Below are 27,850 nucleotides of genomic sequence, written 5' to 3'. Positions count from 1 at the left end.
GACTCCACTATCAGGAGCTCCAGTAAACACCAGGTAGCCGCTTAGCTATGGCCCTCCTTGGTAAGCCCGGCCCTGTAGCATAGTTGGTCCACGAACCACGTGCACCACCTGAGTGCGTAACAGTATGTAACTGCAGACTGCTGACTTGTGACAGTTTGCAACATGCACAGTGTTACAATTCCCCTGCATTCGCAGCACAAGTGGGTGGTCACGTGCCTGCATGTATGTGATTTGCAGACATGCAGTCACGTGCAGACTAAATTTTCGTCCTCAATGTGCTATTGAGAAAAGCGGATGACAGCCTAGATGGCACGTGACTATAAATATACAAATGTTCTATTGAGAGAAGTGGATGACAATCTATTTGACACGTGATCAGAAGTCTGCAAATCACATACACATGGTCTCCAGACCACCCACTTGTGCTGAAAATACAAGGGACAGTCTGCAGTCACAAAGAGTGATTACACACTTTTCTTTTCAGCCTGGACGATCTCTTTATCGGGTGCACTTCTAAAACTAATAAATAAACCTAGTTTCTAACCAAACACCCTACAATATGCAGTATTTATGACTAGGATTGAACAATACGCCGTGCACGGACCACTGACGGGCACGACTGCGTTACCTCCTCTAATATAATGGAGCTACAGAAGTCCACTTGACGCCTGAGTAAAACAGAGAGTGAGTGATTCTTGCATTTCAAAGGCACAATGCGCTTTCCTTGGAGAGATTCAGGAGGGGGAAGATAACCAAAGGCTGTTGGAAACCTTTTAATTAGTACTAATTACCTCAGAAGAACACGTTGGGGGTGTAGAAAGGATTTGTGTCAGCGAACGGGAGATCAAAGATTGCGTTGCTAGCATTTTAATCTGTTGGCAATAAAAATAAGGATGAGCTGATAATAGGGCCCGAGAGAAAGCAAAACTTGTACCATGGACCGTTGTTTTTTCCTAAGGCCACTTTAGTGTTCTTTTATTTTCTATTACAGTATTTTTTACAAGAAAAGAAATTCTAGAATAAATGCAGTGTAAGATTCATACACACACTGGCATGTTTAAAAATATAGGAAGCATTTAAAGGGATTCATACAGAATAAATCCGCTGCTTTCTCTTGTGTAAAGTGGGTACCTACATACCTAGAATGGGGCGTCACTGATCGGTAGGGTCTGACATTAATGGCATAGGCACACTGGATCATCTGTATTGATTAATGTGCTCAGCACTGGAAATCGGGTTACGAGAACCCCTTTAGGCCACTGTGAACTCTTTTTGGATATCAATCATAGCCATAGCCCCAGGTCACCTGAAGATGCCACATTTACGTAGTGAAACAAGTTGGAGAGGTGAAGTGTGTGGAATGGTTTAAACATAATGGTCCAACTGATCAACTGAATGGTGTACAGAGGGGAGTACTGCAGTGTCCCTATATGTACTTTCACTTGCTAAACAATTAAATGCATTCTACGTGTAGCTACACCTAATTGCTGTAAACTTGTAGATAAATGACAGTAATAAATGCTGAGCCAAATAAATGGGTTTGCAATTCACCTCTCGTCTTTCTTTCTTGTTGCATATGTTCTATTCTACTCACTATAAAAAAGTTACGTTTTAAGGATTGAGCACCATTATTAGTACATATTACATGGAATAGTAAAGATAACTGTTTAGCTCAGTTTCTATAAAATGGCAATGACATAGTAAATTAATTATTTTATAAATTACCTTCCACACTACTCAGGTCTTGAATTAGTGTTCGGCACAGGGTCCTATGTGAACCAGCTGCTGCGCCTCCATTGTGCTGATCCACTAGAGACAGGTCAGATGCCCTCTGATCCAACATCCAGCACACTGAGGACCCCTTTGAGATATCAAGCACTAACACTGTGGCTAGCTATATAAATGAGGCTTGATGATCAGCTTGCCACAAGGTGGTGTTTAACTCATCATGGACTGGATTTTATACAGTAGGATAAGCGCTTTTTCAACCAATGTTTGTGAGTACCTTGAGTAAAGATTCCTAATTGTTTGAAGCGGGTGGATTTGCACTGCGCTGTTTAGTATTCAGCAATTGTTCAAGGTCAGGCTGGTGGAACAAGTTGAGAACTAGTTCACTTTTACAGCTCCTGAAGGAAACTGCTAGAAGAAAATCAGGATTAGGCTATGTGCCCACGTTGCATTTATGAAGCAGAAAATTTCTGCTGCATAAATGCAAGTCCTCTCCCGGAAAAACGCATGCGGAATTCCGCACGCGTTTATCGCGCATTTTTCGCGCGTTTATCACGCGTTTTCCACATGCGGAATTGCCTTGCGTTTTTTATGCATTGGACAAAGGCAATTCCGCTTGCGGAAACGCAAAATTAAATGACATGCTGCGGATTTTTGAACGCGGCATAAACGCTGCGGAAAAATCCGCAGCATGTGCATAGAACTTGCGGAATCCCATTGGGGACCATGGGGTGCGGATATACATGCGTTTTTCAAGCGTTTACGCTGCGGAAATTCCGCAGCATATACGCTTGAAAAATGCTACGTGGGCACACAGCCTTAAGGGGGACATTTCACTGGATTTCAGCATTTTAGCTTTTGCTGTTTCAGGGTCCCCACAGCTGACCCTGTATGGACCATTGGCTCTGTTCACAGCTGAAACTGCGTTCCCGTGTTCCCTTACAATAATTCTGTCGTAATAGAGATGTCTTTGCTGTATTGTGAATCTATTCTACCATTGTTCATCCAGGTTACTTTCTTGCTATCACTGCTGCTCTTCTCCTTGCACACACAGCAGTATAACACATAATCTAACTCCTAAAACTTTAGCATCTGCTGAGACCTCATAGCTTTAACACCCTCTTAACCAATGTAAATCTTGCAGTGCCAGGGAAAACTGAATAACCAGTGCTTTCTATAATGTAATTCTATAACAGAGTTTTCCCTGGTACGGTGCAATTGAAACAGTTCTGTCAATCTGTTATCACATTAATAAATGCATATAATATAATATTCAGTGGATACTGGCTTCTCGTCACTCTCTTACACAGCTATTGCTTCTGATGATACTCACGTCCACCACAAGTATGCAGCCACTTCAGTAGGTCAGTCCATTCATTTATTCAGGGAGCCGCCACGGCACGGTATAGCAGATATCTGCTTTCTGACACCATAATGCTTGTGGCATAGTGACAGCTTTATCCTTGGTGAAATACATCACCTACACATTGGCCATATCTGAATGATGTGTTTACTGCCAAAGAATCTGTAAGGAATATTTCTAATATTGAAAAATGACCATTGGTTTATTTAGACAAATTCAATGTATTAACCCGTTATCTGCTGCGGCTGTTTTCTCTTTTTACTATGGCTATGGTTACTACTACAGGTACATTTTTGTATTGTATTTTCATTTGTCAGAATACTTTTTAAAATAGTTCTGATGTGAACAATAGTCACAATACCATAAATCATGATCAAAATCTCAATTGAGAACGTATTTTTAGAGCGATGCTTTTTTACTTAAAAATGCCTCTCCAGAGATCTTGGGTTACTCAAGGGCCATAACATTAGCAGGAAGGTTCTTATGTAGGATCCCATCTTGTGCCAAGATATCTTCTTGCCAAAAACTTCAGTCACATTCCTACCAACTAGAAACCTCTACTGATCTCAAGTCATTAATCAAACCAGAGAGCTGTCTTGACCCAGGCTACTTCCCTTTGAAGTGTGGTGTCCTCTACTGTAGAGAGGGAATAATTTGCTGCCTGATTCAATGAACCATCAGTGGAGCAAGCAGACCTAATGACATGTGAGAATATTAACCTCCCAGCACACAGAGCTGTGAATCCTTACTGCCAGTCTATAACTCACTCGTCACACCCAGGCTAGTTCTGCCTATGTTGCTGTCTTTCCCTTTCAGTCATATGGTGAACCTGTGAACAGGGAGTATGGGCCCACATTCTACAAAACGAATTATCTTCTTTCCCCATGCACACAAAAGGCAGCTATAGGTTTGAGTGGCCAAGTGACTTCTAATATTGCGCACAGTTCAAAAATGCTGCGCTGGTGGAAGTCTGGAGCTTGCATGACAGGTATCTGTGAGCAATCTGACAGGCGTCGTATTGCTGCAACGTGCTCTTGTAAGGATTACAAAATGACTTTTAACACCTTCACAATTTCTGCAGGCTAGTTTTCTGCAATTCATTGATTCATTGTGCAAGTGAATAAAAAATGTTTCCTCTGGAAAACCGTTCTCTAAGATATGAAAACCATGTATATAGAGATTGCTGAGCTCTATTTTCTTCTTCTACTGTATGTAAAGACATTTAAACTATATACAATTTATTATTGCATGCAGTGAGCAGGGTGCTGTATAATACAGAGGTCTATTTGTGATTGCTCTTGGCATTGATCTCTCTGCCATTAGATTTTGTGGGATTCTCCAGAAAACCCATTAGAGGATCAGCACACACATGGCCACTGCTGTAAAGCCGATATTATGTAGCCACGTGGCTCTGAATATCTCAATGATGAGCCTATAAAAGCACAATTTATGTAGGAAATGGTTCATGTGGTATTGAGCCATTCCCGTTAATATCCATTTATAATTTTGATGATAACGTACAGTGGGGAAAATAAGTATTTGATACACTGCCGATTTTGCAAGTTTTCCCACCTACAAAGAATGGAGAGGTCTGTAATTTTTATAGTAGGTCACTTCACCTGTGAGAGACAGAGTCTAAAAATAAAAACCAGAAAATCACATTGTATGATTTTTACATAATTAATTTGCATTTTATTGCATAAAATAAGTATTTGATAAAATAGAAAAACAGAACTTAATATTTGTTACAGAAACCTTTGTTTGCAATTACAGAGGTCAGACATTTCCTACAGTTCTTGACCAAGTTTGCACACATTGCGGCAGGGATTTTGGCCCACTCCTCCATACAGATCTTCTCCAGACCTGGCAGATTTCGGAGCTGTCGTTGGGCAACATTGAGTTTCAGCTCCCTCACAAGATTTTCTATTGAATTCAGGTCTGGAGACTGGCTAGGCCACTCCAGGACCTTGAAATGCTTCTTACTCCTTTGTTGCCTTGGCTGTATGCTTTGGGTCATTGTCTTGCTGGAAGATCCAGCCACGACTCCTCTTCAATGCTCTTACTGACGGAAGGAGGTTGTTGGCCAAAATCTCGTGATACATGACTCCATCCGTCCTCCCTTCAATATGGTGCAGTCGCCCTGTCCCCTTTGCAGAAAAGCACCCCAAAGTATGATCTTTCCTCCATCATTCTTCATGGTTGGGACGGTGTTCTTGGGGTTGTACTCATGCTGCTTCTTCCTCCAAACACGGCGAATGAAGTTGATACCAAAAAGTTCTATTTTGTTCTCATCTGACCACATGACCTTCTCCCATGCCTCCTCTGGATCATCCAGATGGTCATTGGTGAACTTCAAATGGGCCTGAACATGTGCTGGGGTGAGCAGGGGGACCTTGCATGCCCTGCAGGATTTTAACCCATGACGGTGTAGTGTTACTAACGGTAATGTTTGAGACTATGGTCCCAGCTCTCTTCAGGTCATTGACCAGTTCCTCCCGTGGGCTGATTCCTGACCTTTCTCACAATCATCCTTACCCCACGAGGCGAGAGATTGCATGGCGCATCAGACCGAGGAAGATTGACAGTCAACTTGTGTTTCTTCCATTTTCTAATAATTGCACCAACAGTTGTTTCCGTCTCACCAAGCTGCTTGCCTATTGTCTTATAGCCAATCTCAGCCTTTTGCAGGTCTACAATTTTGTCCCTGGTGTCCTTAGACAGCTCTTTGGTCTTGGCCATGGTGGAGAGGTTGGAGTGTGATTGATAGTGTGTGAACAGGTGTATTTTGTACAGATAACAAGTTCAAAGAGGTGCAATACACGTAATGAGTGCAGAGTAGGAGAGCTTCTTAAAGAAAAACTAACATCTGTGAGAGACAGAATTCTTGCTGGTTGATAGGTGAGCAAATAATTAAATTTCATTTTATTGCATGAAATAAGTATTTAAAAATCATACAATGTGATTTTTTGGATTTTATTTTTAGATTCTGTCTGTCACAGTTGTAGTGTACCTATGATAAAAATTCCAGACCTTTCCATTCTTTGTAGGTGGGAAAACTTGCAAAATGGACAGTGTATCAATTCCTTATTTTTCCCACTGTATGTTAGTCAAAGGCAAGAATATCCCTAAATATGGACTTCTAATACCGCAATACTTGAACAGGCCTATTAGACATCAGTGACTGATATTATTGCCAACTTGTGAAAAATCACAAGACTTTAAGTTGTGTTATTACTTGTTGTGCCTCCTCGGCGGGACACTAAATGCAGTTATTGATAGGGGAAGTGAATAGAAGTGCAGCAAATAATGGTAAATTATGTAGGTGATGAATATAAGCAACATGAATGTAAAATAACTCTATTGCCTTTGTAGTATTACACACACTGGACAATATGGAGTATGTATCCTTTACAGTGGGACATCTCTGCCACCTTAAGCGCTTAACCAACACCTCCTCCCATCTGCTAATGAGGGTGCAGAGTAACCAAACATCAGTGATGATTTGAAATGAGCTCTGACAGAGAGCTTGATCATAATTATCTTAACGAGGATAGGGTTAATTACAGTGGAAACCAGGGGTTCATTTCTGTTTGAGTCAAGAGGAAAATAAATGTGTTTTGATGGTTTGGCACTGAGTGTCTGACAGATATTTCCCAGCAAGGTTAAGAATAGGAGGGGTCTTCAGTATTAAGGTTAGGTGATGTTCACAGGTGGAATTATGCTTTTATTTTACAACCCTAAGCCACATTTTTACACCCATCTTATCTTTTGTACTTCACACATCAAAATATTGGTAGAAATAAATGAATCAATTGGAATCCAAGCTTGGTTAAAGCTATAGTAGATATTATGGCAAAAAAAGATTAAAGGGAACCTGTCACCAGGTTTGACCGATATGAGGTCCGGCTACCACCTTTCAGCCCTATAATGCTGTATATAAGCCCCCGATCTGACCTGCAAGACAAGAAAAAGAGCTTTTATTATACTCACCTGGGGGTGGTCCAGTGCGCAGAAGTGCAATACCGGGGAGACTGTGTGGATGATATAGGGACGCGTCATCCACACGAAGCAAGAAGTAGGACGGCATCACAAGAAGAAGGGATGCTCTGGAATAAGACAAGCGACGGCCCTCGGACTGGAATGCCCCCCAGGTCAGTATAATGAAAGCTCTTTTTCTTGTCTTGCAGGTCGGATAAGGGGTTTATATACTGCATTATAAAATACTGTATAAGAGGGCTGAAAGGTGGTGGCTGTATCTCATATTGGTCAAACCAGGTGACAGGTTCCCTTCAATCTCTGTAATATGAAAAGTTATGCAACTTTCTAATATATATTGGGCCTAATGTATTAGAACTGTGTTAAAGGGAATCTGTTACTAGGTTTTTGCTACCTCATCTAAGAGCAGCATAATATAGGAAAAGAGACCCTGAATCCAGTGATGTGTCACTTAGATTACTGGGTGCAGCAATTGTGACACAATCAGTTTTTAGATGCAGCATTTAGCTGAGCTCAGAAAACTAACTCCGCCAGCACTACAGCTTTCTATGTATTGTCTATTGACAGAGTGTGGCTTATCAGACGAGGGGGCATGGTTGGACTAGTGCTTGCGTGCACTGTGGTAAGGACAATGATAATCTCCTTGTGAAAAAATCTCCATTGTAAGTAAACAACTGCTACCTCATGCTCTCCTCAGATTACATAGCAAAAACCTGCTAACAGAGTCCCTTTAAAGAAAAATTATTTCAAGACGCAATCAATCGGAGCTCAGCTTTAAGTTTAGTGATTTTTGTCCACAATTTACTCAGGAACTATCCGCAAATTATCTCCCCACATCGATCATTTGGTTTCTGCACCCTGGTCTAGTCTGTGAACTAGTAATAGTATCTACGTTTCAGCTGTAAGCAACACTAGACTTAGAATTTTAGCTCACAAGTAACAGCAGATTTACAATTCATGTTTTTGCCACCTAATCTGAAAGCAGCATAATTTAAAGACAGAGACTCTGATCCCAATATGTATCACTTACTGGGCTGCTTGCTGTAGTTTTAATAAAATCACTGTATTAGCAGCATGAGATTATCACTAGAGGACTGGTAAACCTGCTGCCAGGTAGGCCTCCATATTCAGAGCTCTGTATAACCCCACCTCCACCATTGATTGGCAGCGTTCTACCTATACACAGTGTGTCACCACATTGTTCGTTGGTGACCAGGGAACAGGAGCTTCTACCCCATCCCTAACACTAGGGGGAGCCTTAGCTCACCCTATTCCCCAGGATACCTCTGAAGGTGAGGATGCCGGGGCCTCCGTCCACACCCTAACTCCTGAGTTAGCCCTCCGTCTGTTCTCCTCCCCTACCCAGGGAAGGGGGCGCTACTGTGCTCCATAGAACACCCACCAAACAAACAAGGCTACACAGACAGGGGTAAACCGAAAACTCCAGGCACACAAAATATTCACTCACATATAACAGAGGGAAGCACCAGGGTGTGAAGGTAGGGGAATAAACCAAAATGGAGAAGGATAAGGAATTACCATGAGTACAGACCAAACAACAGTCCTTGATAATCCCTCCAACTCTCCTTCTCATAATAACTCTTCTCCCTCCGTTAGCCATGCAACAAAAGTTAGCTGTGACAAGGACTAAAATCAGAGCCCAGATTATAAAGCGAAAAGGAGTGGCTAACCGAGCTCAGCTGTGAGCACCAAGATTTCCAACTTGGCCGTTTAACCCCTGTTCTGCCAGAAGAAATAAAACATGTCTTAAAATGAAGGAGAAGTGCTTCTTCTTGGAGCCGCAGTAGGAGCCCTCAAACGCTGCGGTCTTCTAGCTCCACCCCGTTGCGGTAACCACCTTGACACAGTGTACACAGAAAGCTGCCAATCAGTGGTGAGGGTGGGGTTATACGTGGCTTTGCTTTGAAGGAACTGGTAGATCTGCAGCAGAGAGAACTGTGATTTTATCAAAACTGCAGCAAGCAGATCAGTAATTGACACATGGCTGGAATAAGTGTCTTTGTCTCTGCATCATGCTAGTCTCAGATGGGGTAGCAAAAACCCGATGTTAGATTCCCTTTAAAGCGCATTAGCCACTGTGATAAATTTGGCGCACTTTAAGAATGTATAGTCTAAATTTCAATTAAATAAAAGTTACACAGCTTTAGTAAAACAGTCCCAGTATGTTCATTATCTGACTGCCCTATGTTTTATATCCCAAGTAATTAAGGTTTTTTAAAAAAAAAAAAAGTAAAACTCATACAAAGTACCTGGGCTAAAAAAGTACACGTCAAGAACTTTACTTGTGAGGCCACAGCCCAATGATCAGTATTTGGTCAGTATTTTTTCTCAGCAGTGGGAGCCAAAACCAGGAGTGGGTGATAAATGCAGAATTGGTGACTTGTTTCTATCATACCTTTTCTCTGATTGTTCCTCACCTGGTTTTGGCTCCCACTCCTGAGAAAAAATACTGACCGAATACTGACCAAATACTGACAGTGGGGCCGTGGCCTGAGTGTGTTACCTGCAAGGCATAATTTATTAATACTCTGTTTGTATATTGTCATTCAGATGTAATATTCACATACTGTATAAACATTATACATATAATGTGATTTCAGGATGATTCATCTGTGTTATCTCCACTAATAGTATTTTGTGCTTTGATCTTCAGATGAAAATTGGGCATCCAGTAGCTTCTGCTCCAGAATTACATAATAGCCTGTTGGAATTAAAACAATTATTAGAGAAACTCCTGTGGTATATGGCTGACGTTAGCTGAGAAGCTAATAATAGCAAACATATATAGGAAGCAGAGATGGATAAATCTTTTGAAATTCAAATTCATGAGCTTCAAATTTTTCCCACAAATTCGATTTGTGGTATATAAATTCACTGTGAACTTCAATACTGCAAATCCTCTAATTGTCTGGAAAAGACGTGTATAACAAGGTTTCCTAGGACTGTATTAAGCCCTATTAAGCTCTTTAACACAATCACATCCTTAATGATGTCTAAGTGACCTGAACCTATCTGGCAAGGGGACAATGGATGGTGACCGGTGATAAACAACACCCTATTTAACTAAACACGGTCGTTTCAGACTTTTTTAGGTGCTCAAATTGTAATAACGGTGATAAAATTCTCCCTTTTTGGGACAGATGCCTTACAAGATTTGGTTTGTGTATTTTTCTTCAGTACAAAAATTAGCTCTTAGGGAACTTGTACTGCAAATTTAAGAATTAAAAAAACAATGGTCTTATTAAGTGGCCAGTACTGCAGTACAACGCAGACCAATCAATTTACAATTACACAGACTCCGCAAGTCCAGCACTTCCCCTTCATTTTAATTTTTGGATTATTACTCCCAGACTGAGACTACCACTCCAATTTCTATGTTTTCCAGCACTGATTTAGGCCTTTCTATTCCTATCTGTAATGATGAGCTGTGCACTCAGACCTCCTATTCCTTGGTTGTAAAATCCTAAAATGGTCACTGCTTTCCCTGCTCTCATCTTCTATGGTCCCTGTGATAGTCACCCCTGATTGGTTGCGCCAGACCACGTTATAGCTGCTGGGCATTATGGGAAAGTCCACTCGGCCGAGGCTAAGTTCATGTGAGCTCACTTTTCAACAATGTATGAAATGGTGCTGTTATTTTTTTCTGCAATCTGTGGGAATTGTATAGCAAATTGTTCAAATTTGCAGAGCCAGTGATTTTCATGAAATTCAACTTGAAGTTGATTCGTAGTGTATCGATCTGCTCATCTCTAGTAACAAGCATTTTTTTCTTAATTCTACTGTGTGTTTTAACTGTTAAAACACTTCTGTATTGCTCCTGACCTTGGTACCAGTCTCACAGGTTGTCTGGTGTTTGGCTTTTCATTTGATGTAACAGCATTCGTTATTTCCCTTGAGGGTTATTTAAAAATGTCTTCCAACTGGTTAACTTTAACCATCTACTTTGCCAGATTTTCTTGCTGCCAGTTGGTTAATTCCTGCTGGGAATTATTTACTATAAATGCTTAGCTGTGTGTCAGGCCTCTTCTGAGCCTTCCTGCTGTCACTGTTGATTTATGCTATGTCCTTGCAGTGCACAAATATGTGCTATTGACTGGACATGATGCACTACTTGCCCCAGAGGACCTTGTTTCAGCCAAGAAGAGAGCAACAGGATAGACAGAGATGGAAGAGAAAACATTTGGAGCCAGTAAGTTCTGCTCAAATGTGAATGAGTTAAACTCAAAATTATACCCTCCAATCCTATGCTCTATTTATTGATGTTGCAAGGGAGTAGACAGAAAGGGGTGGCTGATATTTACTCAGGCATGAATGATGGATGACATCTTAAATTTGTGCCCAGGGATTGAAGGTGAAATGTGACAGCCTTATTTATCTTGGGAATGGAGGTTGGGTCCAGGGAAGACTAGGTGCTAGGAGATGCCAGACATTGACAAATACATCTCACTGGCGTTTTGGGCATTGTCCTTTTTCCACCTTTACAATATTTACAGAATGATTTGTTTTTTTGTAGTTTTGTTTTTTGTACACTATAACAAGGTTTCAGGTGAATCTTTTCTCTTGTTAGATTCAGTTGCAGTTTAGGATGTCTGGATTTAAAAAACAAACAAACAAACTACGGTCTGATGTGAAGTTGCAATCAGCATCGTACTTGGCACAGGAGAAGATGAGACTCAAGCATAAAACTGAAAAGAAGACCCCCTTCTGAGCTTATTTCCCATAAGTTCACTCCCCTATGCTAAAACTGTAAGGTCCAGCACTTCTGTGCCTCTCATGTAAGCATCAGGGATAGAGGAGCCAGCTTGTCTTTTTCTTCTTAGCTATGATGGATCCTGGTGGCCTGGGCAGACTCACAGCTCTAATAGTGAGGTACTACTGGGATAACGTGACCCTTCCTTGTAAACCCGTGGCATTTTCAGGAGTATTGTACACATTTTACTGAAGCTCTCTTATTTATGATTTACACGTGGCCTCTGGGAGCCAAGAAAAACGTTTGTTTAACCCCTTAAGGACCTTGGGATTTTCTGTTTCTGTTTTTGCGTTTTCGTTTTTTGCTCCCTTTGTTCCCAGAGCCATAGCGTTTTTATTTTTTTGTCAATATGGCGACATCACTGATTTTACCATATCGTGTACTGTAAAACGGGAAAAAAATTCCAAGTGCGGTAAAATTGCAAAAAAAAGTGCAATACCACAGTTGTTTTTTGGGTTTTTATTTTACCATGTTCACCGAATGCTAAACTGATCTGCCATTCTTATTCTCCAGGTCATTACGAGTACGTAGACACCAAACATGTATAGGTTATTATTTATTTAAGCGGTGAAAAAAATCCAAAGTTTGCTAAAAAATAAATAAATAAAAAAATAAATGGCGCCATTTTCCAAGACGCGTAGCGTCTCCATTTTTCAGGATCTGGGGCCGGGTGAGGGCTTATTTTTTGCGTGCAGAGCTGATGTTTTTATTGATACCATTTTGGGGTAGATCCGATGTTTTGATCGCCCGTTACTGCATTTTATTGCACTGTTGCGGTGACCAAAAAAACTTAATTCTGGCGTTTAGAATTTTTTTCTTGCTACGCCGTTTACCGATTGGATTAATTCTTTTTCTATATTGATAGATCGGGCGATTCTGAACGTGGTGATACCAAATATGTGTATGTGTTTTTTTTTTTTTATCATTTTATTTTGAATGGGGTGAAAGGGGGTGATTTAAACTTTTTTATATATATATATTTTTAAAAACATTTTTTTTACACTGTATACAGTAGAAATGCTCACTTGCTATGAGCACCAACCACTGGGTGGCGCTCATAGCAATTAAGACATGACAACGACAGGGATCTGCTGCAGACCCCGAGTTGTCATGCCAACCCATCGGTGACCCGCAACCCATCGGTGACCCGTGATGGGCGGGGCTAATGCTGCGCTTCCGGCGCGGCGATGTTAAATGCTGCTGTTAGAGATTGACAGCGGCATTTAACTGGTTAACAGCCGCGGATGGATCATGATTCCATCCGCAGCTGTTGCGGGCACATGTCAGCTGTATAGATCAGCTGACATGTGCCCGGTTCAGTGCGGGCTCAGCGCCGGAGCCCACGCTGAACCTGGGGTGATGGCCTGGGGCGTACTAATACGCCCCAGGCTTTAAAGGAGTTAAATTACATAATGCTGTTGTCCGGAGCTTGTGGATTTTTAGTCCATACGTATTAGGACATTGCTGTGATATGTGACCACTATTTAGCTCTAGTTCCTCCAGGAGGTCTGAGGTAGTCTAAACCACTCCTACAGACTGGTAGGAAATGTAGATTGTGAGTCTCAATGGGGACAGCGATGATTTCTGTAAAGTGCTGTGGAATTAATTGTGCTATATAAGCAAGTAAAATAAATACAATACAGATAAATAAATATGAAACTTTGGAAAGTTTGCCCACCTTTCAGATCATGTCCATCTTTTAAGCCAAAAATATTAATGTCATTGAGGATGCTAAATGAAATTTTGTCTAAAACGGTTTTCCTTGACTATTAATGAAGACAAATCCTCTACACAGTCCATTATATAGAGTACATGCCCTTTTTCTGTGGTTGGTTCCCTTTTCTTCTTGGAAAATGTCAGTGAAAATGTACATGTAGCATGGCCTGATGTATGCCAGTGTTCATATTCGGGAAAAATGGCAGAATATGGATTCCTATGTAGAGAGATACAGTTATATGAAAAAGTTTGGGCACCCCTATTAATCTTAAGCTTAATGTTTTATAAAAATTGGTGTTTTTGCAACAGCTATTTCAGTTTGATATATGTAATAACTGTTGGACACAGTAATGTTTCTGCCTTGAAATGAGGTTTATTTTACTAACAGAAAATGTGCAATCTGCATTCAAACAAAATTTGACAGGTGCATAAGTATGGGCACCTCACCAGAAAAGTGACATTAATATTTAGTAGATCCTCCTTTTCCAAAAAATAACAGCCTCTAGTCGCTTCCTGTAGCTTTTAATGATTTCCTGGATCCTGGATGAAGGTATTTTTAACCATTCCTCTTTACAAAACAATTCCAGTTCAGTTAAGTTTGATGGTCGCCGAGCATGGACAGCCCTCTTCAAATGATCCCACAGATGTTCAATGATATTCAGGTCTGGGGACTGGGATGGCCATTCCAGAACATTGTAATTGTTCCTCTGCATGAATGCCTGAGTAGATTTAGAGCGGTGTTTTGGATCATTGTCTTGCTGAAAGATCCATCCCCTGCGTAACTTCAACTTTATCACTGATTCTTGAACATTATTGTCATGAATCTGCTGATACTGAGTGGAATCCATGCGTCCCTCAACTTTAACAAGATTCCCGGTGCCGGCATTGGCCACACAGCCCCAAAGCATGATGGAACCTCCACCAAATTTTACTGTGGATAGCAAGTGTTTTTCTTGGAATGCTGTTTTTTTGCCGCCATGCATAACGCCTTTTTGTATGACCAAACAACTCAATCTTGGTTTCATCATTCCACAGGACCTTCTTCCAAAAAGAAATTGGCTTCTCCAAATGTGCTTTTGCATACCTCAGCCGACTCTGTTTGTGGCGTGCTTGCAGAAACGGCTTCTTTCGCATCACTCTCCCATACAGCTTCTCCTTGTGCAAAGTGCGTTGTATAGTTGACCGATGCACAGTGACACCGTCTGCAGCAAGTTGATGCTGCAGCTCTCTGGAGGTGGTCTGAGGATTGTCCTTGACTGATCTCACCATTCTTCTTCTCTGCCTTTCTGATGTTTTTCTTGGCCTGCCACTTCTGGCCTTAACAAGAACTGTCCCTGTGTTCTTCCATTTCCTTACTAGGTTCCTCACAGTGGAAACTGACAGGTTAAATTTCTGAGACAGCTTTTTGTATCCTTCCCCTGAACAACTATGTTGAATAATCTTTGTTTTCAGATCATTTGACAGTTGTTTTGAGGAGCCCATGATGCCACTCTTCAGAGGAGATTCAAACAGGAGAACAACTTGCAAGTGGCCACTTTAAGTAGCTTTTCTCATGATTGCATACACCTGGCTATGAAGTTCAAAGTTCAATGAGGTTACAAAACCAAAAAAAGTGCTTTAGTAAGTCAGTAAAAAGTAGGTAGGAGTATTTAAAACAAGAAAATGATAAGGGTGCCCATACTTATGCACCTGTCAAATTTTGTTTGAATGCAGATTGCACATTTTCTGTTAGTACAATAAACCTCATTTCAAGGCAGAAACATTACTGTGTCCAACAGTTATTACATATATCAAACTGAAATAGCTGTTGCAAAAACACCAATTTTTATAAAACATTAAGCTTAAGATTAATAGGGGTGCCCAAACTTTTTCATATAACTGTATGTGACAGTGATCCAAAAAATGTTACATTACATGTTGAAATCTCTACATTTCCTCACTACCTTCTTTATAATGTTCGCTACAAACTATTGATAAATGTCTGCTGTTCGCCAATATAAGTCAGATATTGAAAATTACAGAGTATCCTGCACTCTCTATGGACATCACATTCATGGTTTACTCTATGGATATCAAGTGTTTCTATGGTACACAGTAAAGCCTATTACAAAGATGCTGGGTCTGACATTTCCTCTAGGTCATACATGTCAAACTCCGGCCCGTGGTTACATTTGGCCCCCCACACCAGAACTGCCATCACTGAGGGGCCATTATTCTGTATGGAAGACTATGTGACGTCTATTATACTGTATGGAGAACTATGTGGGCCCATTATACTGTATGGAGGACTATGTGACATCCATTATACTGTATGGAGGACTATGTGGGGCCCATTATACTGTATGGAGGACTATGTGACATCCATTATACTGTATGGAGGACTATGTGACGTCCATTATACTGTATGGAGAACTATGTGGGCCCATTATACTGTATGGAGGACTATGTGGGGCCCATTATACTGTATGGAGGACTATGTGGGGCCCATTATACTGTATGGAGGACTATGTGGGGCCCATTATACTGTATGGAGGACTAGGTGACGTCCATTATACTGTATGGAGAACTATGTGGGCCCATTATACTGTGTTTAGGACTATGTGGGGCCCATTATACTGTATACTGGTTGGCCCACGATTTTGGCTTTCTGTGTGTTTAAGCTTGACATCCCTGCTTTAAGTGAAGCTTCACTATAGTTGCTATCAGCCGTTCCAGGACTGTGTAATTTTACCTATGGGCTTTTTTTTCTCTCTCTACAGATCCCTGGAAGGGCTTGAAGATTTTGTGTGCCTAGAAGAGCTAATACTAGACAACAATCAACTGGGAAACCATATCACCTTCCCTCTACTCTCTTACCTGCACACATTGACCCTAAATAAGAATGAGATATCCTTTAAAACGCTAGGAATGTAGCCTCCAGTTCCTGGGTGAATGTGTCAGATCTGTAAAGGGCACTTGGACTGTGCTGATGCTGTGCTTTTGATCCCTATCAAAAGCACAGCATCAGCACAGTCCAAGTGCCCTTTACAGATCTGACACATTCAGTAAATTATAGTGTTGGGGGTAAATTAATATAGTTTGTTTAAAGACACCTACAGTAATAAAGAAATTGGAAGGAATGTGTATAGCTACAGATTCCCTCTTTTCTGTGACTTGGATAAGCTCACATCTGTTTTGGAGCCTCTGTTACAAGATTCCGCTATTTTTTTCCAGTAAAATGATGGAAACTATTTTAAGTCAATAGGGTTGATTTTAAATGTATAAGTTGCCCACATAAAAAAAACAAAAAAAAAAACAAATAATCACCTCCCAGACCGGCGCCCTTTCAGCATTATCTGTGCTGTCTTCCCGTGGTCACATGACATTCTTATGTTACAACTGCTGATCGGCTACAGCTTTCAAACCTCTGTCAGGCCGAATTGTTCTGTCTGATGAAACTATCAAGGCTGCAGAGCATTAGTGCCAGTCTGCCATTAGTGCCGGTCTGCCATTAGTGCCATTCTGCCATTAGTGCCGGTCTGCCATTAGTGCCGGTCTGCCATTAGTGCCATTCCGCCATTAGTGCCATTCTGCCATTAGTGCCGGTCTGCCATTAGTGCCGGTCTGCCATTAGTGCCGGTCTGCCAATAGTGCCAGTCTGCCATTAGTGCCGGTCTGCCATTAGTGCCATTCTGCCATTAGTGCCATTCTGCCATTAGTGCCGGTCTGCCATTAGTGCCGGTCTGCCATTAGTGCCGGTCTGCCATTAGTGCCAGTCTGGGAATTGAGTACATGTTTTTTTATTTTATCTGGGGGACTTTAGCTTTTAAGAAGGGGTTAAGCAGGATTGGACAACCCCGTTGATATTTTAAGTTAACATGACAACCTCTGTGTTAACCCTGAGCTTTCTGCAGTTCTGCAATATTACCAATATTTAACAGAAAGTGTTTTTGCTGTATACCTCAAAGTAATATCAATAATGAGTAAATTCATCCTCAACAGAATTGAAGAAAGTTTGCATCAGATTCTGGGTAATATTATTTTAGACCTAGAAAAAGATATCAATTGCAAGGTGAATAAAAACAAAATTGTCACTTTAGATAAAAATTAGCAATTAAGAATTTGTCATTTTACTTTTAAAGTAAAACAATTCAAATATTAAAATTCTCTCCATAAAATCGTAAAAGTAAAGAAAAACAAAACTGTTTCTTGGTCTGTGCATGTGCCCTCTGGTGGTAAAATACCAGTATGCAGTATATATACTGTAGCAGGCATGATATTTTGCAGTAAACAGCCTGTTCTTATGAAACTAATGATTAGATAATAGTAGATCAGTGTAGAAAATGGTAATATTGTTCAATATATGAGAGCTTTTTCATGTCTGCTTTTCATCTATATATATATATAATGTATTAATGCCGCATAGTTGGGCAGAGCTCTAGTACGAGGATAAGCCATACACAGGGACGGCCACTAGTGGTGCAGTACCCTCTGGAGCATTGGCAACACTTTGAGGATAGGCCATCAATTCAACACCACAGTATCACAAGGTCAGATGATAAAAACATAATATTATATTAAATAATCTGAGACTTCTAAAAATGTTTTTTGGCAGAAGGCTATTTGAGAATAAAAATACATTGGATGGGATTAGCAGTATCTGGTATTTCAGCTCAGCTGCAGGTCAAAGACGAGCACAATAGTTGTCCTTGGGATGTGTCTGGTAGTAAATCTCAGCTCCATTTAACACCAAAAAAAGGAAAGTTGTGGACTTATGGAAATCACAGGGTCAATAGAAATGCTAATGATATGCAAAGCTTGAATGGAGATCTGTCCTCTTCAGTGATGAGTTCCGCTTTTATCTTTGATGCAATGACAACCGGAGATTGGTCTGGAGACTACATGGGTAACGTCATAAAGAGGCTTTCAAGAGAAAACGTCACACTGGACCTACTTCCAAGAATATGATGTTTGGTGTCATAATGTATGGTAGTCAGTCCCCTACAGTCTCATCCCAGATACATTAACAGCTCAGCGTTACATTGAGTTGGTCGTGGAACCAGTGGTACGGATATTAATCCAAAGTGTCCCGGGAGCACAACGGCACGACAACACCATGCCACATGTGCTCGACGGAAGACAAGTCATCATTTGGGATGTCACTCGTCAGCAATTGTAAGGGGATCTGTCAGCAGCGACTCTTGATGATTTGCCCAAGTCATTCAGTACGGCAGCATCTCCCTCAGACAACCATTAATAACCTCAGTGATAGCAGACAAGATGTGTAAGTGTAAAGATTTCTGCATGTGGCGCTCATACTCCATACTGAACAAATCGAGATGTTTTAAAAATATTGTTTCCATTATTTCATCATTTTCAGATCAGTAACATGTCTCCATCCTGTGATTTCCATCATTCCACGGCTATTCCTTCGTGATGTTACAATTTCTATGTTGAGGAGCATAAATAACTGCTTCAACCGATAGAGAAGAGAAGTGACTATCTAGGCCGCCATATTTATCATTTTTATACCAAACCCTTTACTAAAATAAATTCAGTAAAATAATGATGTAACATATTGTACAATGACATTGTTGTATTGATTTAACATTTCTTGCAATACCTGACTGAGCTGGATTACCTTTTGGACACATTAGCTACATCAGCTCCAGCCCTGGAATATCTCAGCTTGCTTGGAAACCAGGCTTGTCCCAATGAACTTGTAAGCACAGAGAATGATGAAGATGACTACCAAAGATACAGGTGAGTAGCGCAAAGTCTGTGTTCACACTTGCATTGGGCACCTCTTTCAGTCTTTCAGATATTCCATCACAACCTTACATTATGTAACTTATGAAGCCCATATTCTGCAGATGGCAGTACAATTTTTGGGAGGACTCACGAACATTCCTACATCATTTACTGTCAATGTGAAATTGCATTGATCATGTTGGATTTTACTGGCTTGTCTTCTGCCTATGAGAGAGAGAGTACTAGAGGTGCTTGGAAACGTTCTTCCCTTTTCCAGACTGCATTGAAATTTATATGCCAAATCACCCAATCCCAAATGTGGATGTTACTAGAGGTAAATGCTCTTATTTGCGAGTGCTCGCACCTGGTGTGTATGGCATGTCCGGGTCTGATTTTGTAGTAAAATCTCAAATATATACAAAGGGCAATGTTCTTTAACTATTAGTCCATGTGCCTTTCTAAATCCTGTCACACCATGCAGTCACTTGTGTTTAAATATATTTTATATTCAGTGCTTCAGTCTTTATTGGACAGATAATCATTAAATAAAAAAATGTATTAATTAAAAGCCCCCAATGAGGTTTACTTTGGTGTGGTGCCTGAAACAGAGATCAAAACAACAAATGTATTGTCCGTTATGGTCAAGATTGGAATTGGTGATTCAGAACGATGCTATTTATTTCTATATAACGCTTGTAGTCTGATATGTGCAGGCTAATGCTGCTAAAATCTTTAAAAGATGTGTTTAAGGGCGGTTTCACATGTCCGGATATTTCTGATAGCAGAAAAACCCATACTGGAGATGTCCGTGTGTCCGTGTATGGCACACATGTGTCACACATGTGGCAGTCGCGTACCACCCGTGTGCAGCATCAGGAGCACACGTACCAGCGCTTGGGAATCAGCAGTACAGTTAGCGCTGTTCCCAAGTGCCGGGTGCTGACCGCTGCCCTCATCATGGTTCCCTGCCGGTGCTGTGATCAGCACCAGCAGGGACAATAATGAGAGTAGTAGTGTCTGCTGCCGCAGTGTCCACCTGTAAAAAAATAAGAATAATAAAAAAAAATCCATATACTCACCTGTCTTAAGTGTCCCCCACTGTAATCCATGCGACCGGCCATGCCGAGGAGCCAGGGAAACTGAGCCGTTGCAGCGAGCGGTCCCTGGATCAGTGCTGCGCTCAGTGAGTGACAAGACACCGCTCACTGAGCGGAGCTCCAGGTCAAATATTACTTCCGTAATAATCCTTACATTTTTTGGAAGCTGGCAAATATTATACTCCATTTAAAGTGTGGTAGTTGTGCATTGAAAACATATCCACACTTGGTCGCTGACCAATAGCATCGCTATACCGGCACTACATAAAAAACATTGGTCATCAGACGTGATCAGCTTTTACTGCGGTTATAAACCGGACATGTTTTGAAAGCTGCAAAATTTTATACTCCATTTAAAGTCTGCCAGTTGTGTGTCCAAAACATATCGACACTTGGACGCTGACCAATAGCATCAGTATACCAGCGCTGCATAAAAAAATTGGTCATCAGATGTGATCATATATTACTGTGGTAATAATCCTGACCTTTTTTGCAAGCTGTAAAATATTAAACTCCATTTAAAATAGGCAAGGCACGTGGTAAGGGCTCATACTCATCTGCAAGAAAATAGATGGTCCGATGTTGTTCCTGAAAAGTAGGATGAGCATCATGGGAGTACAATGCGATTTTTTTTCTCACATTGCATCCGTATGACATCTGTATGCAATGCCTTTTTTTTCTCTGCAACTATTATCCTACAATCATTTACAGGACCACATACAGTGTTCAATGCTACAGAATTGTAATTATCGTTAAAAATCGGATGGCATACGGATGGTCCGTATGCCGTCTGTTTATTTTCTTGCCCCCATTGACTTGCATTGGCGAGGCTCGTCCAATATACGTGGCAAATCGCAGCATGCTGCTTTTTTTTCTCTGTCCGATTTCAGCTGAGAAAAAAATCGCAGATTAGCTGTAACTCATAGATTAACATAGGTCAGAATGCAATCCGAATTTTTGTTTGATTGCACTCATCCATTTTTCTCGCAGATGAGTATGAGCCCTAAGGGACGGGGAAGTGGACGTGATGCTGATGGTTCACGCAGACACCCAGGCCGTGGGCAAGATGAAACTATGCCTTCTGAGGGGAGCACAACAAGCACTCACATCATGTCGACCTAGCTTCCTGTCCCACTTTCTAAGGGGCCATGGAGCCAGACCAGTGTGAAAAGGTTGTTAGTTGGATAGCAGATAATGTTTCCAGTCAGTTTGCCACCACCCTGTCTTCCACACGGTTCAGTCTCAGTAGCCGTGAGTCCGGACCACATATTCCTCACCCTGATCCTCCTTCCACCCACCATGTCGAGTGCCCGGAGACCAGTGATCCCACACTTGGACATTCCCAAGAGCTGTTCACATTTCCATTTATAGATTCTGGCCTCTAGCTCTGTCCACTTCAAGCCGGGCATGAGGAGATCGCATGTAGCGTTGCCAACCTCACACACATACCATGCCTGGCCCATGTGCTCAACTTAGTGGTTCAGCGGTTTCTCAAAACCTACCCAGATCTGCCTGAGCTGCTTGTGAAAGTACGCAGTGTGTGTGCCCATTTCTGAATGTCAGCTACAGCTTCTGCCGCCCTGACAGTGCTTCAGCAGCGTTTTCAGCTTTCAGCTCACCAACTGGTGTGCGATATCACCACGCATTGGAACTCAATGTTGCATATGTTGGATATGTTGGAAAGAATTTGTGAGCAGCAGAGGGCAGTTGTTGAGTACCAGCTTCAACACACCCGTCGGTATTCCGGTCAGCCTCTGCACATAAGTGCTGATGAGTGGGCATGGATGTCTGACATCTGTGCCGTTCTCCAAAATTTTGAGGACTCGACCACGATGTTGAGCAGTGATGACGCCATAATTAGCATCACCATCGTGCTTCTCTAGCTACTGAAATGCTTTCTGCTCACAATTAAAGAGGAGGCATTGCAGGCGGAGCACAATGAGATGGAGCAAGGAACTATACAGGGTGATGCTACACAGCTCAGCCTCAACTCATCTCAACACGGATTGTGTGATAATGAGTATCACTATAACTCATAGATTAACATTGGTCAGAATGCAATCTGAATTTTTATCAGATTGCACTCGTCCGTTTTTCTCGCAGATGAGTATGATCCCTAAAGGACGGGGAAGTGGATGTGATACTGATGGTGCACGCAGAGGCCGAGGCCATGGGCAAGATGAAACTGTGCCTACTGAGGGAGCACAGCAATCATGTCGACCTAGCTTCCTGTCCCACTATCTAGGGGGCCACGGAGCCAGACCAGTGTGAAAAGGTTGTTGGTTGGATAGCAGATAATGTTTCCAGTCAGTTTGCCACCACCCTGTCTTCCACACGGTCCAGTCTCAGTAGCTGTGAGTCCGGACCACATATTCCTCACCCTGATCCTCCTTCCTCCCACCATGTCGAGTGCCCGGAGACAAGTGATCCCACACTTGGACACTCCCAAGAGCTGTTCACATTTCCATTTATTAATTTCTGGCCTCTCGCTCTGTCCGCTTCAAGCGGGGCATGAGGAGATCGCATGTAGCGATGCCCAAATATTTGAGCACCACGGTCGCACCAAGGCGATGGTGGGAAAGTGCAATTACTGTCGCAAGAGGTGGATAATAATGAGACACAATTGCCAGCAAGTCAGGAGGAGGCCCAGGGTGCACGTACATGGAAGACTAGGTGGTGGATGATGAAGTCACTCACCTAACCTGCGAAGGTGACATGCATAGCAAGGACAGCAGCGCAGTGGGGGAGAGAGGCGTCGCACCACAACAGGCAGGAAGAAGCAGTGGGATGGCCAAGGCGGGCAACTGTTCCCCAAAACACTAATACGAGGGAAGTTGCCAGTCCAACTGTTAGGTCTTCCCGAGTCTGGCTCCTTTTTAAAGACTGTCTAGTTAACCCAAAAAAGATCATTTGCAACATCTGCCATTCCAGCATTAAAAGGTGCAGCAAAACTACCAGCCTGACCACGACCAGCATGCTCAGGCACATGATAGCACCAGACTAGTTGGGCCAAACTCCAGGGTCCAAATCCGGTGTCTGTGGGTGACACCACTGCCTGTTCTACTGTTGTGCAGGCACGCCAATCCCCCCCCTGTCCATGATGCAGGCGAATATGCCTCCTACCCTGCAACTTGCGTTGCATACTTGCAACCACCACCGTCAGCAACCACGTCCCAGTGCAGCGTTCAGTTGTCCCTACTACAGTCCTTGGAATGCAAGCGTAAATACGCAGCTACCCTCCCACAGGCCACAATACTAAACTGCCACATTTCTAGACTACTTGCACTGGAAATGTTGCCTTTTAGGCTCGTGTAGACAGAAGCTTTCCGCAACCTCATGGTGGTGGCTGTCCATCGGTACTCGGTCCCAGCCGCCACTATTTCTCCCTGTGTGCCATCCCCGCCTTATACAAGCACGTGTCCCAGAACATTACCCGTGCCCTCACCAACGCAGTTACTGGTAAGGTCCACCTAACCACAGACACGTGAACAAGTGCTTGCGGCCAGGGACAGTACATTTCACTGACTGCACACGGGGCGAATATAGTGGAAGTCAGGACCCAGTCAGGCCCTGGGATGGAACACGTCTCCCGATGCCAAGGATTGCGGTGCCTGGGTCAATCAGGGTTGCCTGCACATTCTATAGCAACTCCTGCACCTCCTCTTCCTCTTCAGCCTCCATCTCCGAAATGACCACATCAGTCGCAAGCTGGAAGCACTGCAGCACTGCCTCGGCCAAGCAGCAACAGGCTCTGCTGAAGCTAATGTGCTTAGGTGACAAACCGCACACCACTGCAGAGTTGTTGAAAGCTGTAACAGAGCAGGCAGATCTGTGGCATTCACCGCTGAGCCTAAAACCAGGCTTGGTTATGTGTGACAATAGCCAGAACCTGGTGGCATCTCTGAAACTTGGCAACCTCACACACATACCATGCCTGGCCCGTGTGCTCAACTTAGTGGGTCAACGGTTTCTCAAAACCTACCCAGATCTGCCTGAGCTGCTTGTGAAAGTACGCCTCGTGTGTGACCATTTCCGAAAGTTAGCTACAGCTTCTGCTGTCCTGACAGTGCTTCAGCAGCGTTTTCAGCTTTCAGCTCACCAACTGTTGTGCGATGTCCCCACGCATTGAAACTCAATGTTGCATATGTTGGAAAGGATTTGTGAGCAGCATAGGGCAGTTGTTGAGTACCAGCTTTAACACACCCATCGGTATTCCGGTCAGCCTCTGCACATAAAAGCTGATGAGTGGGCATGGATGTCTGACATCTGTGCCATTCTCCAAAACTTTGAGGACTCGACCAAGATGATGAGCGGCATCCCACTTCTTTATCTACTGAAACGCTCGCTGCTCACAATTAAAGAGGAGGCATTGCAGGCGGAGCACGATGAGATGGAGCAAGGAACTATACAGAGTGATGCTACACAGCTCAGCCTCAACTCACCTCAATGCGAATTGGGTGATAATGAGGATGAGGAACAGAAGCTGGTTTCCCGCACTACAGACAGTACTACTCACACCACATTCATACCGTCTGTTCAGCATAGATGGCTTGAAGAGGAGGAGGATGAGGAGGAGGAGAACATGAACAGTTGTCCTCTTGGTGGGGATAGGGAAGTTTTGGCTGTTGGCAGTTTGGCACACATGGCTGAGTTTATGCTCCGCTGCCTTGCCCGTGACCCTTGCATTTTGGGTAACAGTAATTACTGATTGGTCACACTTCTAGACCCACATTACAAGGAGAACTTTCTATCTCTCCTTCCCATGGCGGAGAGGTCTAATAAAATGTTGCAGTACCAGAAGGCCATTGTTGAAGAATTCTTGAAAAAATTCCCATCTGACAATGCTGGCGGCACAGGTCACAGTTCCTTGGACAACCAAGAATTTCAGGTGAGGGAGAAACAAACCAGATGCAGCAGAGGCAGGGGAAAACTGTCAGAGGTCTGAGACAGTTTTCTCAGACCCTCCCAACGCTCAAGCCCTGATGCACTGGGTACTCGGACAAGGAGGGAAAAGTTTTGTAAGATGCTGAAGGATTACCTTGCTGACCATACTAGCGTCCTCCATGATTCCTCTGTGCTTTACAACTATTGGGTATCCAAGCTGGATATGTGGCATGAACTGTCTCTACACCTTGGTGGTCCTGGCCTGCCCTGTCACTAGCGTTTTGTCGGAGCAGGTTTTTAGTGCCGCCGGGGTTATTATAACTGATAGGCGCATCTGCCTGTCAACTGAAAATGCTGACAGGCTGACACCTATCAAAATGAACAATTGAATTTTTTTACTGAGGTCCTCCACTATGTCTTTTCAAATTGGTATTGGAGTGCGTCCTAATTTTTGACAGCCCTTGCACTTACTGCATACGCATTAACAGTATAGGAGACCTACTCCTTAATAATTTTTAATACAATTTTTCTGAGGCCCTTCACTACATCTCTTCAAATTGGTATTGGAGTGCATCCTAATTTTGGCAGCCCTTGCACTTACTGCATGCGCAATAACAGTATAGGAGACTCACTCCTTAATAATAGGAAGGCCAATTCAAATAGATTCTATATTCTGCAATATTAACTTTTATCTGAAATTCATGTATGGGTGAGCTATAGCACTATGTATAGCATATTACATGCATCCAGTCAGGGATTATTGCCTTATACTCTTGCTGCTGCAAGCAAAAAAAAAAAAGTTCTGGTCCCTATTGATACCGCTGTTACCTAGCCCCTGTCCCTATTCTAAATGCAGCTATCATCAGCTGTAAATGAGTGTTCATTCTGGTCGCATACATCTCTTTCACTGTCTATAACTTGATTGCTTTTTTCCAATTGCGTTCCTCCATAGTTTGGTGCTGCCACGTACCCAAAAAAACCTTCGGGGCCGGTTAAAGTCTATTTTTTATTGTACAATCTTACCTCTCTTATCTGCCATTCATGTACGGGTGAGCTATAGCAGTAGGGATAGCATTTTACAGGCATCTAGTCAGCGATTATTGTCTTATACTCCGTGCTGCAAAAAAAACAAAAACCTATTCTATTCCCTATTGATACCGCTGTTAGATGCATTTACAATAGGGACAGATGCGAGGTATTATCAGCTGGAAATGAGTGTTCATTGTTGTTGCATACATCTTTTCCACAGAACATTACTTCATTGATATTTTCCATGCACTCACTGACCAATCAATAATTTTTACGGTGATCTGTACTATTTTTCAAATTTGACAGAAATGAATCAAAGTTAAATTTTTTTTTACTGATTTAATGTGTCCATTCTTAGCATCTCTGTAGCTTCTGAATGTAAGGTAGCAGTGGGAGACTTCACACTACTAGAGCTGGAATTACCACTTCAGAACTCTCCAGTCCATTTCTGGGTACATCTTGAAGTATGATTGAGGTCATTGTCCTGCTGGAAGACCCATGACCTAGGATGCAAATCCCGTTTTATGACACTGGGCACTACATTGTGATACAAAATCCTTTGGGAATCTTCACATTTCATAATGCCTTGCACACAGTCAAGGGACCCTGTGCCAGAGGCAACAAAACAACCCCTAAATATCTTTGAACCTCCATCATATTTGACTGTAAGTACTGTGTTTTTTTATATGTAGGCATCATTCCATTTACAGTAAACAGTTAAATAATGTACGTTACGAAAAAGCTCTATCTTGGCCTCATCAGTCCCCAAGATGCCTGCTGGCCCTCTAAAAATAGTGAAGGCTGTCTGCTGGCACTCTATAAATTGAGAGGGCCGCTTGATGGACATCCAAGTTTCAAACTTTCCAAAATATATATGAAAAAGAAAATTTGACCACCTCAGATGGATACGTTATATTGCAGTAGTAATGTACGGCTATGCTAAGCATAGCCGGCTAATGGTCCTCTAACAATAGTGAGAGCCGACTGCTGGCACTTTAACAATAGTAAGGGCTGCCTGATGGCCCTGTAAACATAGGATTTATGACTTTCAGAGTCCCTCCTTCATAAATGAAACAGGATGTGTCTGATCATGTCTCACACATCACATGGCCAGATAAGGTAGTAAAATGTTAAAATTACATTGGCTGCTGAATGTATTTTTCACAGCAATGCAAAAGTGCAAAAACCGCATCAAAAACACTGTGTGAACATAGCTCAAGCTGTGGAGGAGCATTTTTAATTTTGATTATTTATTTTGCCTTATATACAAGTCATTACCCTGGAAAGATTGTTTCTTAACACTATTTCCAGGAAAATCCATTTTAGCTTATTTTTTGTATGTTTCATTGTCAGTCCGTAAAAGTGGCGAAATACTCTGACAACATTGTTCGCAGCAGTGACTTGGGATTCAGAGATGCTTCCAGGGGTCTTCCCTATGCTGTTCCCATGTCATTTCAGCACTGTTCCCATCGATTTGATGCTTCCAGGGGGGGGCACCGGAAAAATGTTCGAGTTTCCCATTAACTTACATTGTAC

At 42.3% G+C, this 27,850-nt stretch overlaps 1 protein-coding gene across 1 annotated transcript in view; it reads left to right on the top strand.

Annotated features, from left to right (window-relative positions):
* LRMDA (leucine rich melanocyte differentiation associated) overlaps positions 1-27,850 on the top strand; it is a 1,575,514-nt gene that overhangs the window by 866,330 nt on the left and 681,334 nt on the right. Inside the window, exons 3-4 of the mRNA XM_073681467.1 lie at positions 16,334-16,460; positions 19,177-19,316. Of these exons, the coding sequence (XP_073537568.1) occupies positions 16,334-16,460; positions 19,177-19,316 (267 nt within the window). The remainder of the gene's footprint in view (positions 1-16,333; positions 16,461-19,176; positions 19,317-27,850) is intronic.

This window comes from Phyllobates terribilis, unplaced genomic scaffold, assembly GCF_046119375.1.
Source record: "Phyllobates terribilis strain yellow unplaced genomic scaffold, ASM4611937v1 Scaffold_5__5_contigs__length_657084704, whole genome shotgun sequence".
Lineage (NCBI taxonomy): Eukaryota > Metazoa > Chordata > Amphibia > Anura > Dendrobatidae > Phyllobates > Phyllobates terribilis.
The sequence above is the reverse complement of the archived record's forward strand: the minus strand, read 5'-3'. Positions and strand labels throughout refer to the sequence as shown.